The 15,734-nt window shown below is 39.5% G+C and overlaps 1 protein-coding gene across 4 annotated transcripts; it reads left to right on the top strand.

The window, feature by feature from the left end:
• Positions 1-533: 533 nt before the first annotated feature.
• Positions 534-7,651, top strand: hoxd3a (homeobox D3a). Of its 4 annotated transcripts, none has more exons than XM_079356900.1 (4): positions 534-609; positions 4,339-4,398; positions 6,014-6,584; positions 6,705-7,651. In XM_079356900.1, exons 3-4 carry the CDS (start codon positions 6,116-6,118, stop codon positions 7,448-7,450), a joined length of 1,215 nt encoding a protein of 404 aa, XP_079213026.1. In that variant the 5' UTR covers positions 534-609; positions 4,339-4,398; positions 6,014-6,115; the 3' UTR covers positions 7,451-7,651. The 4 variants fall into 4 exon arrangements, with proteins under 4 accessions (XP_079213026.1, XP_079213025.1, XP_079213027.1 ...); XM_079356899.1 differs by having other exon boundaries at positions 590-605; XM_079356901.1 differs by lacking the exon at positions 534-609 and adding an exon at positions 2,464-2,532 and having other exon boundaries at positions 6,014-6,560.
• Positions 7,652-15,734: the final 8,083 nt, after the last annotated feature.

The following is a 15,734-nucleotide window of genomic DNA, read 5'->3' as shown; positions in this document are numbered from 1 at the left end:
TACCTGATATGTTATCAGTTGTCCAATATTCATAATATAACCTCATATTCACCTTTGATAATATAATTTCTAAGTGGTCGTAATTCTTGGCAATCAACTTGATTTGAAGTGAAATGTATCATAAAACCGTTTTCCTGGCCATTTTCAGGTCAAAGCAGCCTCCTCCAGCATCCAGCGTGCAGCCACACTGACCTACATGTCTGAACGGCAATAAATGGGAGCCAAAGGCAGTGCCATTTTCAATGACACTGCACCCAGTGCAGGAATACACCATCGTCGCTCTCCATCCGGCCATATTTGATTTCCAGCTGTTTTTCGCAGAAGCTTCTCCGAGCCAGACAACCCCCCTAAGATATATTAAAGTGCGCTGTCTGCATTCACAGATCTAATCCGGAGACTATACCACTCCGCTCTCCATTCTCTGACCACGTGATTGTCTAAATAATTAATGCAGCACGTCCCCCTAGAAACACGGCGTCGTCATTAATCGCAAGGACTCTATCAGACTTGAAAACTGAAGAGATCCCCCAAGAAAATAATATCCGATACCCGGCGCGAGCGTATAGCCCTGCACAAGCGACACATCCGAACCGATGGATGCTTGGGTAGGTAAATATTTCAGCATTTTTCATGTTGCCTCAGCTGCTAAATGACGATATCAAATGTCGTGATATTTGATACATTGCTCGTTTTTGATGTGTGCGCTTGAGGCTGCAGTGAGTCGCTGGATGCATGTCTTCTTTTTTCTTTAATATATGTCATAAAGGTGGATTTTAGAGGGGTTGTTGGGTTACGCAAATATGGTTGAATGGATTGATGGGATAAATGGTAAAAATATAGGGCAGTGACATGGATTTATGGATGCTCAGTTAGAATAAATGTTCTTTTGGACTCATGCAGACCAGGGTGGCCACTTCAACGGGCCCACAAATTCTTAATTCAGTTTATTTGTTATAAAAAAGAAACTTAGCTATTTCTAAAATAATACCATAAAATAGTCTAACAAATTGTGTTCTCCTTTGACTGGTAGATTTGATTTGATCTTGATTTAACTCCAATCTTTTTTTCTTTTTTTTTAAATACCATGAATGAAAGCTTATTTATCTCTCCTTTTAACTCGAGAAGTCGATTTCTGATGTTTTTATTGTTGTTTGGAGATTTCTTGATTCTTATTTCTAAGTCCTGGAAGTTTGGGCAGGCTGACTCTCCTGCCTGCTTGTAAATCATTCTCGGTAATTCCTGAAAGGGTGCGAGGCTGTTGGGGGGCCGACCGAAAACTGTAAATCTTTCACTTTTATTACCCTCTAAACATATGCTGCGACGCTACCAGCTCTGCATCCCTTCTCCTTCTGCTGCTTCTTCCTCACAGCAAAGATACCCCAGCCGACGCTCTCTGTAGCTCCCAATCTTCCTCTTGCAGTCCATTCTGGCTTCTTTTTAAATCTTTATTTTTGCAAACCGATCTGTCCTCCTTTTCTTCTGACCTGATATTGGAAACAATGCAGGAAAAGACGTGCCTCTTTCCCTCTTTGTGTGTGAAGACAGACACAACAAACAAAAGATGATAATGTGCTTTATTTGAATACAATCCAGTCCCAGATGGAGGCAAAAAAAGACATGTCATTAAATTCATAAATCATTTGTTGGATGCAGATCCCACATCGTTTGCAGTTATTGGGCGATCAAATAGAACATCTACATGAAATATTAGATCTTCAACCGTGGTGAGTTAAGGGCCCAATCTGCATGATTTATTTTTTAAAGTTGCGAACAGCATCATTTTTGAGCAAATAAAATAAAAAAAATACAACACATTTCAAAGCTATTTTAACGCAAAATTGACAGAATTTTTTCAAAATAAAACATGCAGACTCAATGCACCAAAGATGCTGCCTTCTCTGAGAAAGAAATGGAAATGAGAAAAATGTGTAAAATGCTTCTTCAGTTAACTTAAAAAACCCCATCAAAATAATGCTTGTGTTAAATACTAAAATGCATGCTCGTTGAAAATGTTCGTGATGAAAAGAAATGGGCAGTGAAGCATTTTCACACAGCTCAGATGGGGAAATAAACGCCACCCTTTATCAGAATGGATTGGTGAGGTAAGGCTCGGTTGAAGAAGAGAACAATCACGTGAACAAATATGCTTGTATCTTACAGCAGCCGCCTTTATTTGTCATCACAAAGCTTCCGAAACACCTAAAAAAAAATCTCCCAATCTTACAGCTTCAAATCCATGCAGGCCTATCCGGGCTGTGAGTTCCTGTATATTCCAATGGGTGATTGATTGCCAGAGATTTTTTTTTCTGGAATAAGGATACCTTGTTCGCTTTTTATTGGTAGCTGAATGCGAGTCCTTCCATTCTTTCGGGAATACTGTCTCCACTGGTATATGGAAATGTCTGAAAAACAGCAAGATCAGTTTTAGGACAGCATTGTGTACAGACAAAGGGTGAAGGATTTATTCTAGAGACTGCGAGGAAAGGAAGGAGACTGAGAGGGAAAACTGCTTTATGATGAATTGATTCACAGGTAAGAAACTGCATGGCAGAAAGCAACCTTTAACCACGGGTTAATATAATGCAAGGGAATATCTGTGATTTATTCCGCTCATGGAGGCGATGCTTGTTAATGTCGCTCCCTCCTCCGGATACATGGAGTCCACAGCTACCTCTTCGAAAGCACATTCATAATATATATTTTTTTAAGTTCAAATATTATCGACACATTGCGTCTTGCGCTTTTCAGCTGATTTCACGTTTGGATGGAAAGCTGATCGGAGGAAGAAGTAAGAGAGGAACTTTTCTTTTTCGCTCTTGGATCGTAAATCACATTAATTTGTTGTCTTATCGTCACAGTGGCGTTTGCCGTGATTTATGTGGTTTCTGCTGTATGGCTTTGTTAACCTGATACTTTCTATTATACACGAATTCATATTTGATGTTTTAAAGGATTACCAGGGTGGATTATGGACACGGACTAATGCGAATACTTCAATTTTCCTACGATTTGGATGCGTTTTTTGGATAGCATTTGGAACATATTTAAATGTTTTGATTATTTTTGGTTTTGTATTGGAATCATTTCAGTCCGTTTATTTACGCATTATTCTCAATTTAGCTCATGTTATTGTGAAAGTTTCATAACTGTTCACAGTGAATTGGGTTTTTTTTATTTATTAATGTGCTCTAAACCACGATGGTGTCGTTTGTGCGTATTTTCAGAATATCCATCTAAACCAACAAAGGGCTGATAAATAACAAAACCTATTGCTTCAAATGGGGACCTTCCATTTTATCAACAGCTCCTATATTCACCTAGCATTTTACTACATAATTAAATGTTTTTTAAGTATTATCATATTTTAGTCCACTGCAACAATGTTCTTGATATATACACACTTTCTAGTAATTTAAAAAGCCACGAGTCTTTTAAAGAAACAATATAGGGAGAGTTGGAGGGTTTAGCATGAGAAACTACTATCCGACATAATAACACTCGACTTAGGGTCCGACCCATTGTGTGAACCAAACTTACCGTAACAGCGCGTAGGCGAAAAACACTGCTGTGTGAAAAGAGGAGCATGTCTGCTACTAGTAACCCAGTGTGCTCAAAGGAACTGCAGGCGCAGACATTGACCAGTTAGAACACTTTTTCCACAACGAAGGGATCTTGAATCTCCACGATCACAATTTATCCTCAAATAAAAGAAGGTTTGGCTTCACAGCAAAAGTGGGGGGAAAAAAGAACACTTTGATTATGTCAAGGTATTTTACATTTAATTTTTCTCTTCTCCGTCGCTCGAGCATCTTCTCCTCTGGTTCACTCAGCTCTGAAAAGCTGCTTTGTATTTATTTGAGACTTGGGTCCACTTGAAGTCAAACTGCTCGTTGTTCATTAAACTCTGACCAAATGCGGTGAGACCCAAAGGTCACGAAAAAAGCTTATGACTGCTAAATATTTGGACCGGCTCTTTGTTTAAAAGTGCACATGTAGGACTTTTCTCTCTGAAGTAGACTTAAAAAAAATGTGTCATGTGTGGTCGTTGCAGGTACAACCCATCCAGTTTAGCTAAATTAAACAGTTCTGTTAAATATAGTTTAAAAATGAACGATTTAGGCTATTTTTTGCACATGACTATTTGGAATAATATTTCAATAAGTTAATTTTTTATTATGTTAGTATAATCTGAATCCAACCTTTCAAAAACAGGCTCAAAATGGAAGATGAGGCCTTATTCAATTTTTGCATTTCTCTCATTAAACTATGGGTGGAGTCGATTTTATTAAAAAGAAAAATAATAATGTGGAAAAAACTGTCTTTAAATCTCTCTTGCAGGCCAAGGTGGGAGCAGTGATGAATGCGTGAGGGATATAAAGGAGATTTATGCTGATTTGGGTGAGTAACATTTCTTTAATGAGGAGAGTGAACGGCACAGCCAACAGCTAACAATGGTGATTTGTTTTTAGGCTACATATTAACACTTACAGAGTTTCACAGGGGTTTTAAATCACAACAAACATGACAGATTACTTTAACACAGACCGTTTTTGTAATTATTTGTCAGTCCAAAAATTTCGAATTGTTACGCAAGCAGCCCCACCATTTCACAAACAGACCATAGTGAAATGAAAATGCACTTCTATTTTTTTTCTCCAAGAGAACACAATTTAAAATAATATCTTTTTAAAAATTCCAATAAAATATTATTGGTAAAAAAAAAACACGTCAATTATAAAATATAAAATCAGACAGAATTTCAACATTTCATCTCACATTTTTGAAAAGTCCCAAAATGTGGAACACATATTCACTGCCTTTTTCAAACCAGCGAAATACATCCTCTCCTCTCTTGGTGTTAGCTCTGCAGCCTCGCACTCCAGAATGGAGGCATCGTTTATAACCCTAGCCTCTTTATAGGAGAAGCCGCCGAGTATGAAATTCTTTCCCTTGCCTTCCTCCTACGCCTAGTTTTACACTTCTGAGGGCCTCGAGTCCCGAGGAGTGTTTTGCTTTTCATTCCTCTCTCAGGCCGTTTACAACCATAACATTTGCGGTCATAAATTCTGCCCGCGGTCCACACTGACAGGTGCAATTGTTATGCACGGCGTGGACTGCACCTCCTCAAGCCACCAACATACAGTACAGGCCCTTTGATATTTCTGTTGGCTTGCAATGGTGATGCGGGTCTCAACGTTAGATAATTTAAACAAATGTAGCCATGTATGTGGAAATACAACAACATCATCTAAACGTTTTCTTTAAAATCATGGGCTGAATGTAAATTTAGGACCTAAGGCACAAAAACAAGGCAAGTAAAGAAAGAAAATATATATCATGTTTAAACTGCAACCCCAAAGACCAATACGACCCCCCCCCCCCCCCACACACACACACACACACACGCACGCACGCACGCACACACACGAACACAGGCACACACACACACTTCTCTCTCCTTCTCCCCATTCATCTCCTCCCCGATCAGTCATATGAACATAATAACAATCATTGTAGGATATCAGTTTTAGTTTAACGTGTGCGTAAACATGAGATCCAAACTCAGTCTTGGTGGGCTATATTTCTGTTATATGGGAACAATGCATGATGGGCTTTTGTCAGGCCTGGTGATTAGTGAAAAGGGTATTGTGTGTGTGTGTTTGTGTGTGTGTGTGCGCGCGTGTTTGTTGTGTGTGAGTGTGTTAAATGCTTATTCAGCTTATTTCTCAGGGACTCCTAAAGCCTCCCAGAGGGTCCTTTTAGCGAAAGTTAAACTTTAACTGTTTTGAAATGAGTCACACAGCCAGAATCTGGAGCTTGAATTTGCGTCACTGTGATGATCTCTAATTGAATGGCTGCTGTGTAGCCTTTAACAGCATGAGTCTTGGGCCAAGCAGTGAGATTTGGTTTATTTAAACTCAATCAGACTTGCTACTTTAATATTGAGGGAGTTTCAGGTGTAATGTGTATAGTCCTCATCATTGAGTCTGATGCAGCGTATTTATGTGTGCAGGTCACAGCCTGGAGCAACGTTGGGAAACACCAATCACGTAAACAAACACCATCAATGCAATTGGAACCGGTCGCTCCGGCTTACTGGCTTTGAATTCCCAAAATGCAGAAAGCAACCTATTACGATAACTCTGGACTTTTTGGAGGTTACACTTACCCCAAACCCGACACTTACAACTATGGCCCCGCTCACCAGTCGTACAGCACCTCTAACATCGAAACTGACTACCAGACCTCAGTATGCCCCATTCAGACCGCTGCTGTCCGGCCCCCAACCCTTAAAGACAGTGACCTGAATGGAGACTGCATGCGCCAGAGCGGCAGCCAAAGCAGCAGTAGCAACCAGGCTAACAGTAATGGGGAGCAGCAGGGACCTCCACTGTCTGCATCCTCTCCCAGTTCCAACGGATCTGCATCCAACAAGAAAAAATCTCCATCCAGCGGCGGGTCCAGCTCTGCAACACCGGCTCTCACCAAACAGATCTTCCCCTGGATGAAGGAGACCCGGCAAAACGCGAAGCAGAAGGGCAACAACTGTGCGGCTGCAGGTAGAGCTCATGATGGAGAACCCTGTGAGTGTGTGTAGGAGTGTTTATGGGGGTAGACTGGGCCTTTTTGTTCTTACATATATGAGTGCACTGTTCTTTACGTTTCCTAAAAGGGCCTCAAATGATGGTGTTTTCCCCTTACAGGTGGAGAAGTGAGTGATGAAAAGAGCTCACCAGGACCAGCCTCCAAACGGGTTAGAACTGCGTACACCAGCGCACAACTGGTGGAGCTGGAGAAGGAGTTTCACTTTAATCGCTACCTGTGTCGCCCTCGGAGAGTGGAAATGGCCAATCTGTTAAACCTCACCGAGCGCCAAATAAAGATCTGGTTTCAAAACCGGAGGATGAAATACAAAAAGGATCAGAAATCTAAGGGGCTCGCACACTCTCCCCTGGGGCACTCCCCGGATAGGAGCCCGCCGCTGAGTGGCCCAAATCACATTGGATACTCTGGCCAGCTCCAAAACAGCCTCAGCTATGACGCACCCTCCCCCCCGACCTTCGCTAAACCCCAGCAGAACATGTACGGGTTGGCTGCGTACACGGCGCCCTTGGGTGGCTGCATCCCGCAGCAGAAAAGGTACCCGGGTTCCGAGTACGATCACCACGGAATGCAGAGCAACGGCGGCTTTGCCAACGCAAACTTGCAAGGTAGCCCCGTTTACGTGGGGGGGAATTTTGTTGATTCCATGCCAGCATCTGGCCCCATGTTCAACCTGGGCCACCTTCCCCATCCCTCATCCACGAGCGTGGACTACAGCTGTGCCGCTCAGATCCCGGGAAACCACCACCACGGACCCTGTGATCCCCATCCTACATATACAGACCTCACCTCTCACCAAGCGTCTCAGGGAAGGATTCAGGAAGCGCCTAAACTCACGCATTTGTAATATGTGATTCCTGTGTGTGTGTGTGTGTGTGTGTGTGTGTGTGTCCGTGTGTGTGTGCGTGTGCGCGCGTGTGTGCGCGCGCGTGAGTGAATGAGTGTGTACGTGTGCCAAATTATGTTGCGCTCTTTTTATTACCTCACTAGTCTAATAACTACACTCCAAGAGAGTTGTGTGTATTATTCCAGTATTATTGATATTACTATTAATGCTATTGTGTAATTATTTTCTAAATAATACAGCTTTGTCAATTTCTCTTGAATATTTGGGGACGCGCAGACTGTTTGTCAGTTAATTTTTTGTTTTCTCAAGTGCAATGCGCAGTTTTTGATTGAATATTTCATGGCGTTACTTGAAAGTAAGTCGTAGTTCACAAAAGTAGAAGCTCATGTTTAGAAAGGACTTTTAGGGAAATGTTCTGTCTGTTTGTCAGGATTTCAGTCTCCTCACGGACATTATTTATTTTGAATTATGTTTGCATAATCTTTCTCCCTATAGCATATTAGCCTATTTATTATTTAATAACTTTTGTATTGCACATTATTTATCGTTTATATGCGAGTATTTATACTTTAAGTGTGGAGTTTTAGTAAGATTGGACACATCAGTGCACTTGGAAGTGTTGGTTAAACAGGGTTTTTGGAAAATGCTTTGACTCGTTGTGTATGGTCGAAAAAAAGGCATTTCTAAATTGTAAATCTGGCATAAATGGGGCATTTGATAGTGTATAAACATCACTTCATGTCCATGTCTATCTTGTGTCAAACCTTAAGCAAAACGTAGACTATCGAATTATGAAATATTATACACACCAGCATGTCATTTCGTGTAGTCATTGCTATTTTTTTCTTTGTCTCTCATTATTATTCCATTCAGTTGGATATCCATAAATTTATGAAACCCCCTAATGATATTGAAATGTTATATTTTAATGTGTTTAACATTTTGTAAATAAAGTGCTCAAACTTGTATATTTTACTGCATTTTGTTGATTTTGTAAGCAGCGCTGTTCATCCTCTGTAATTGTTTAAAATTCCTCATTAAGTCTCTGCTCTCAGAGAAACAGTATGAGGACGCGTATTGACTCCACAGCTCTACTGTACAGTCCAAACAGACAGAGGCGATCAATAATTAGACACCAGGATACTGAAACTCATCAGACGGCTCTATGCTTCCAATGCAAAGTGCATTTCTGCGGAATAAAAGGCTCTGCGGGTTATTGATGTTTTATTGGGATATGAGGGAGTCTATGAGCTTACTGCACCACCAACATGTCACTTATTATTTTCTGCACTCTGTCACTTGATTATCCCTCTGTTTGTAAGGGAAGGAGAATGAGCTGCATTTTCCTATAGACTAAAGCCTAATCAAAGCTGTCTAATTGATAAGTACACACTTTAAAATATGTCCCCATAAATTAGAGTAGAATAAGGAAAATATGTCCTTTCATTTACTGATGTTGGAGGCAGAGCAGATTGGTGACAATAAAAGCAAAATAAGAAAAATATGCTTTGACATTGGGAATGATGCAATGGTGGATGTGCATATAAATGTGAGTGTGTGTGTGTGTGAGAGAGAGAGAGAGAGAGAGAGAGAGAGAGAGAGAGAGAGCGCAGTTCATCCTTTATTGCTCCTGGAGAGCCATTTCAAAGCTCATTAATCAAAAACTCGTCGCTTTCAGACTCCTCGCTGATCCCTCCTCCTCATGAACAAAGCATTTGCATTCCAAATCCAAGTAACACATTTCAAACCGAGCAGCACCAATCTTTAATGGTGGGGGGAAGCTAAAGAAAAAAAAACTGTGTTCACATTTTATAAGATGATTCATCTTAGGATTTACGAGCGCATCAAATCAAATGAAAATCTTGACACAGAAGTTATCAGAGATTTAAAAACCCAACAATGTTTCAGCACGTAAACTGAAAGTTACTCAGCAGACTTTGCTTCCCACAGTTTTTGAGTTGATTTCATTCATGGCTTTGGGTGTTATATGAACCACTACAATACAGGCAACAAATCACCTCGGTGTTCAGTGTTGATGGCGGCCATTTTAACCCGGAGTGCAGCTCTTTCTTTCATCTCCATCACGTTTCTTCGTGCACAGAACAAGTCCTTGTGTGAAGAACCAAAATGAGCCCCCAGAAATGTTTTTGTTAAATAGTAACAAAAAAATACACGTTTTTTTTCCTGCAACAAGGCAAATATTCTCAAAACATGCAATGAAGAATATGATGTTCATTTTGAAAAACAAGTATTACAAAATTGTAATGGTATAGAAAATGTTTCATCCTACATTTGTAAGGAATTGACATGGACTAGATTCAAATTTAAGTTTTGAAATAAACGTAATTTAATATGCCAATAATTACTTAAGGTTAGGGACATTAATTTTCCAATCAAAAACTGAAAAGACATTTGCTCTAATTTGACCGATGCATCAAACTAGGAAATGCCAATTTACTGTATCACTAAATAAAGTTTACATTTATTCATGAAACCCCTAACTCTTTTATTAGACGTGGTTTGTTCTGACTCATGACATCAGATACAACAATCTGGCGTGTAAAGAGGAAGTTTCGCTCTATTAGGATTAACAGAAGCTTAGTCCCTGAGCTCTGCAGCAATAAAGCTCTACTGTTCAATGTAGACTGTATTTAAACAAGTTCATTTACAGTGTTTTGTTGCTTTTACTAAGGTAGCATCTTTCCCCAGTCCACCAGAATGATAGTTCTCCACTATCAAAGTTTCTAGGCTTAAAATGATGATTCAGATCTTATATGATTAGACTGCATTTCTAAAGAGTAAATGATAATGGGTAAGTAACTCTCTGGTTCTGTGTAGGACCAGACATTGAAGCTGGGAGCTCATTTTGTCTCTGTGATTGGATAAAAGGGAAGCAGACCACGCCCCTTTGCTGCAAGCTAACATTTACATGTGTGGAAGTAGCCCTAATATAGGCGAACTATTAACGAGGACATGGAGCTCGACTATACTCAGGAATACTTAATATTCAACTTTATTTGTTGAACTTTTATTTAACATTTTAATGAGTAGATTTGGAATGTATTTTGTTGTCAAAGATGATGGACAGCAGGGAGGGGAGAGTTGTGTTCGACCACAGGGAGAGAGGTGCAGTCACTGTTGCGTCGTCAATTTGAATTATTATTATTTTTAACGGGGTCCTCTTCTCAAACACAAAACGACTCTATTATCAGCTCTGAGGAAAAAGTTTATGTGCACGTCGACTCTCACTTGACATATCGCGATGATACGTCGTCTCCATCCCACAAGGGCTTTTATGTTTGCCACACGCGCTGATTTGAGAGACCAGAGGGAGCAGGAGATGGGGAAGCGTAGCAGAAGAAATAAAGACCTCCAGGAAAATGTGTCCTGCTTTCATCTGGCTGAATTTTATCAAAGAGGTCTCGACTATTTGAACGTTGTCTGCATCGCACACAGTTCTGCTGGATTATCATCGGATCAAAACAGAATTTAACAACAAAACAGTAAAATCGGAAGTGGGGAAAGGATTTTCATCAGTGAGCTCTGCTGGATTGACCCGTAGACTAATAGTTTGAACTGGTTTGACGAGATTAACAGCAAAGGAGGTGATGATTGTAAAGGGACTTTGATTTTATCACGGCATTCCCCAGATGATTATTTTCATGAAAAGGACCATAGGTTGTGTTGGATTTCGAGGGGAACTTCTGAAAACTGCTGGATTTGTTTTCTGCGTCGTAATTGTGATTTTAATGTGATAAAGTTTTACTAGAAGGTGTATGACTCAAATGTCAACCTATTTTATATTTCAGGATATCAGGAGTATGTTTCAGATGAGTTACAATGAAATTACGTTTCAAAAACTTTGAAAATGAAATAAAAGTCGACAAATCCAGAGAAAGTTAAGTTGAGGTTTAGTTTTAAGGTTTTCTTTCACGTCGACCTACATGTCACATGGACTTTTTGTGTGTTTTATTGTATTTGAACACGTTTTCTTCACATTACTGAATGTTTTGGTTCATATGTGTCGTAAACTAAGTCATGTGATGTGGGCTACATGTTGTTTAAAATGTGTGTATATTTACAAAACAAAATGTATTTACATTAGAAATATATAAAGAATTGACTAAATTGCTTTTCTATGTTGTGTTTTTATCTCATGCTCATTCATCTGAACGACAAAATAATGAAGCAAACGTACTGTTGTATAAAGAAGGTACAATGTTTCCCTACAGTAGTCCACACTTCAACAGTGCACATATTATTTTACAGGCTATTTTTTAAATTATTTTATGTTAGAATTTTTTTTCCTTTGTCTTATTTGTGTTAATATTCAGTAATTCTTTGCAACCAAAGCCTATAAAAAAACGGAGGAAAGCTGATCTGTATACACACCCTGACCATCTAACACTGGCAGAGTATGTAAATGTTGGAGAACACCACTGTCACACTGCCCCCCTGCTCACTGGCCTCTGTTGTCACCAAGGATTCATCACAAAGAGCAGAGAGACAGACTCTATTTATGGTTGGGGGGTGAGATGCCTGCCAACTCATAAAGCCTGTTCTTCACTTTTCCTCTGAAGGAAAACAGACTAAACCCATTCTGCAGGTTAACATCCCATCTGAACACTCACTATGCTATAGGGTTGTCCCTCTGCTGGTTTATTATTGAGGAGTCCAAATTGCAAGTTTGTCCACGCAAACACACCAATCAAAGTATACATGAGTCCAAACATATAAACTTTTAAGGCAAGGAGCCTGAAATTAGACTTCAGCGTATAAGCTATTTGCACTAAGGAACAACTGACTGATGTTGCACAATCTACACAAGTCAACCACAACCTTATGAATTTTTATTGAATGTATGTCCAATGACCTCTGCATCCCACTGAAATTGACATGCAGGGTCGTATAGCCTTTCAAGATGGTTCAAAATATTATTTTATTAAAGACAATTCACTTAAGAAAAATAAGTAACTGAAATATGAAAGAGAGTATGTGGTATTGAAATCAGAGGATGGGCACATTTTATTTATCTTATCAAACCTCATGAAATTTCAAAACAAATTGTCTGTCCACCTATCTTATCTTATATTAGTCTTTAGTGACAAATGAAAAGATGTGTTTATTCACGAAAGGCTAATTAATTCCTTTTAACTTGGCACTGTGGTTTTCATTGAATCGTATTAGGTCTTTGTTTGGGACTATTTCCTCTGGCGGATTGATTCACGAGTTGTGCAACATGTCAGATTTCCAGGGCAGTGTACCTTAAATCGAGACACATTGTTGTTGCTATTTTGTGGCCATGTGCACAGCAAAGAAGGACAATATAACCCAGAGCAACAAGAACTTGGTCTTCAACACATTTACTCAGACATTTACATCCCAACATTGCAGCTTTTATTTAAACAGTTTGACTTCAGTGTTGGTGGTCCTTTGCTGTTGCAGAGCAGAGTAATGGGTAAGTGTTCCAATCAGACTTAAAATGTTGAACTTTAAATTAAAACCAATGAGTTTGATTCTTGCAACACTTAGAATATGCAACCAAACAATAGTTAAAAAAAAAAAACGTCCCTTCATTGAACATGCATGTTGTCACAGTCTCGGATGTGCGTGGATTTATGGCAGCTCTTATGTGTTAGTGATATTGATATCATTGTAACTATAATAAATGACTCCCTGCTCTGGCTATGATTTAGGGGGCTTGGCCAAAACGCTCCTCTTCTCAGAGAGATAGCTTAGTGATGTGAGGAAACCTGAAGTCACTCATACATTACCCAAGCCTTGACTACAATGGTCCAGTATCAAAAAGTATTAGGGCCTCTTCCCTCTCACTGATGCTCATATGGATTTCTTTCACAGCGTTTTCTGTGTGAAATTATGAGTGAATAAATTGCATCTTCATTTATCTTGGAAAAAAGCCTTCTGTGCTGACTGCGATACTCAGCTCTCAGCGCTTTACATAATTATATTAGTCTTCTGCTACGCCACCAAATTGATTGCCCAAGAAAATGAACCTGGCTTTGCTATAAATTACACCTATGGATCATAAGAAATGTGTTATTTTGTTTAAAATAGTACCTAATATAATTAGAGCTCTAATTCATGGCGAGCTACAAGTGTGCCTATTACAGTAACAGGGTTTGGAATTTAATCTGTCTGCTGGATAAAGAATGATCCTGTGTGGTTTTCATTTGTAATCCCAGACACATTATTCCAGTAAAATAGTCTGTGACTTTTAGATATGAGAGATGGATTGTTGAATGAATAACTATATATTCATAAGTTTCTGTATTAAAGTGCAGGGAAGGAAGTTTTAACGTAAGTCCCACAGCCTGTCTTGAGTAACTTTTACTTTAAAGAGGAGGTCTGAGTGAACTTTGGATCCAGCAGCTTTGGAGGTCTAACCTCTCGTATGGATACAACTTAGCTCTGTATCGTTTGACACACAGGATATTTACAGAGTGGTTTCCTGTGGACAATATTTTAAGAGGATCTGAAAGGAAATTTGATCTAAAATATAGACATTCCTGGCTTTCATGGCATTAAAATCAATAGAAAATACCAAATCTCATGAAAGGAACTGTAATCCATCTCTCAGAGCTGCTTCAAGACCATTTGTTCCTTCTAAAAACATCTTTACTTGCTTTTGAATACCCCTGACAAATACATGCATTACATTTTATAAGGGGATACTATTCCAGAAGACAGCAGGTCACTGTTTTTTATTAAAAAAAAACAAATCTTGTTATAACAGGAGTAAACAACGTCATTGTTGGGGGGGGGGGGGGGGGGGGACTATTTCATTTATAAATGATTAGTCCAAATTTGGACTTGCATCAAGTATTAACAAAAGCACAAAAGTTTGAGTGGGACAGATTTCAAACAAACTACAGTTCCCATGTTTTAAAGACTGTAGACAATAACAAAGGTTTGTGACACAGAGGCATGAGATATAACAGTCACAGAGTTTATATACCTGTTGGAAGATTTCCTTATTGGTTAGTTTTTGTCTTGAGATCTTTTAGGTCCCTCGTACAATACAAACGTTCATTGTATTAAACTATACTATTGAGTGCATTGAAGATTGTGTGCTAAACATGAGATTTTTAAATTTTCATTGTGTTGACTTGGATTTTGATCTTTATGCACAGTTTGGAAATAAATGTTACAAATGTTTATCCATATTTTCTTACCCTTTCAGCTCCTTGAAGTGTCAGAGTCAAGTAATAGACATCTGAGTATAGGGCTTAGAGAAGGTCGAAGTCATAGATGTATATCTTGGTCAGAATTGAGTGTTCAATTATTTAGTCAAATTCAAAATTGTTTCTTGTTTTGTAAACCTTTGAAAGTCTCGAATTTTATCTGCGACTGAAATGATGTCGCTTTTCACAATCTGAATTCTGGCTTTGACAGGTGCTCCCTTTATAAGGGAATACCATACAAGTGGGGTTTTCTTTGTGCTAATCCCCAAAACATTGTCATTGCAAGTGTAAGATCTATGTGTGCTGAACCTCATTGTGAATCCTACATTCTAAAACTACCAAAAGCCATAGACCCATTTCTGCCTCCATTGTTCTCTTACCATTCAGGCCCCTGAATTACAATCTAAAATCCAGGAGCACAGTGGCAGCGTGCAGGGTTAAGTAATTCTGCACCATCGAGAAAGACATTTGATTTCATTTGTAGTGTGTCTTGCAGCGGGCGGAGGTGAGCCCACCTTTGGCTGCGGGAGGAGTGAAGCGGCACACATATCTAGTGCAGGGAGACACAAAATTGACAATGCATTTATCTTTGAATAATGTAAATGTCCTGAGAATACAGTGGCAGTGGTCCTGGTGTGTCCGCTGAGGGCGCAGGGCTGTCAGATGCTGAGCTTTCTGGCCCTGCTGCAGCATAATGTCGCCTCTAGCTCCCCTGGAGCATCCCGCTGCTCCGCTCGCCTCTGCCTCAGGCCCACATTCCTGCTCCGGCACACTGCACTAGCTCCCCTCTTAATTTACGCTCTGCTAGGAGAGGGACTTAATGCAGAGAAGGCTGCCAAGAAGAATCTTATCTGCCCTCCCTCTGAAGTTGAGCGAGACCAAAACACAATAGAGGAGAGAAAAATGATGGTTTTTCTTTCAGCACATCCATACTCATTTCTATGTTCTATATTCTTTACATTTAATCCTTTGAAAATAAAATGTAATCTTTGCTATGAGGGCACACGTTTCCAGAGTCTTTAAGCTTCTTCTATTAAATCTGTTGGCTTAAGTTGAATGGTTCTATGGATTCTGTTATTGTT

The sequence above is a fragment of the Symphodus melops genome, assembly GCF_947650265.1.
Source record: "Symphodus melops genome assembly, chromosome: 12".
Taxonomy (NCBI): Eukaryota; Metazoa; Chordata; class Actinopteri; order Labriformes; family Labridae; genus Symphodus; species Symphodus melops.
The sequence above is the reverse complement of the archived record's forward strand: the minus strand, read 5'-3'. Positions and strand labels throughout refer to the sequence as shown.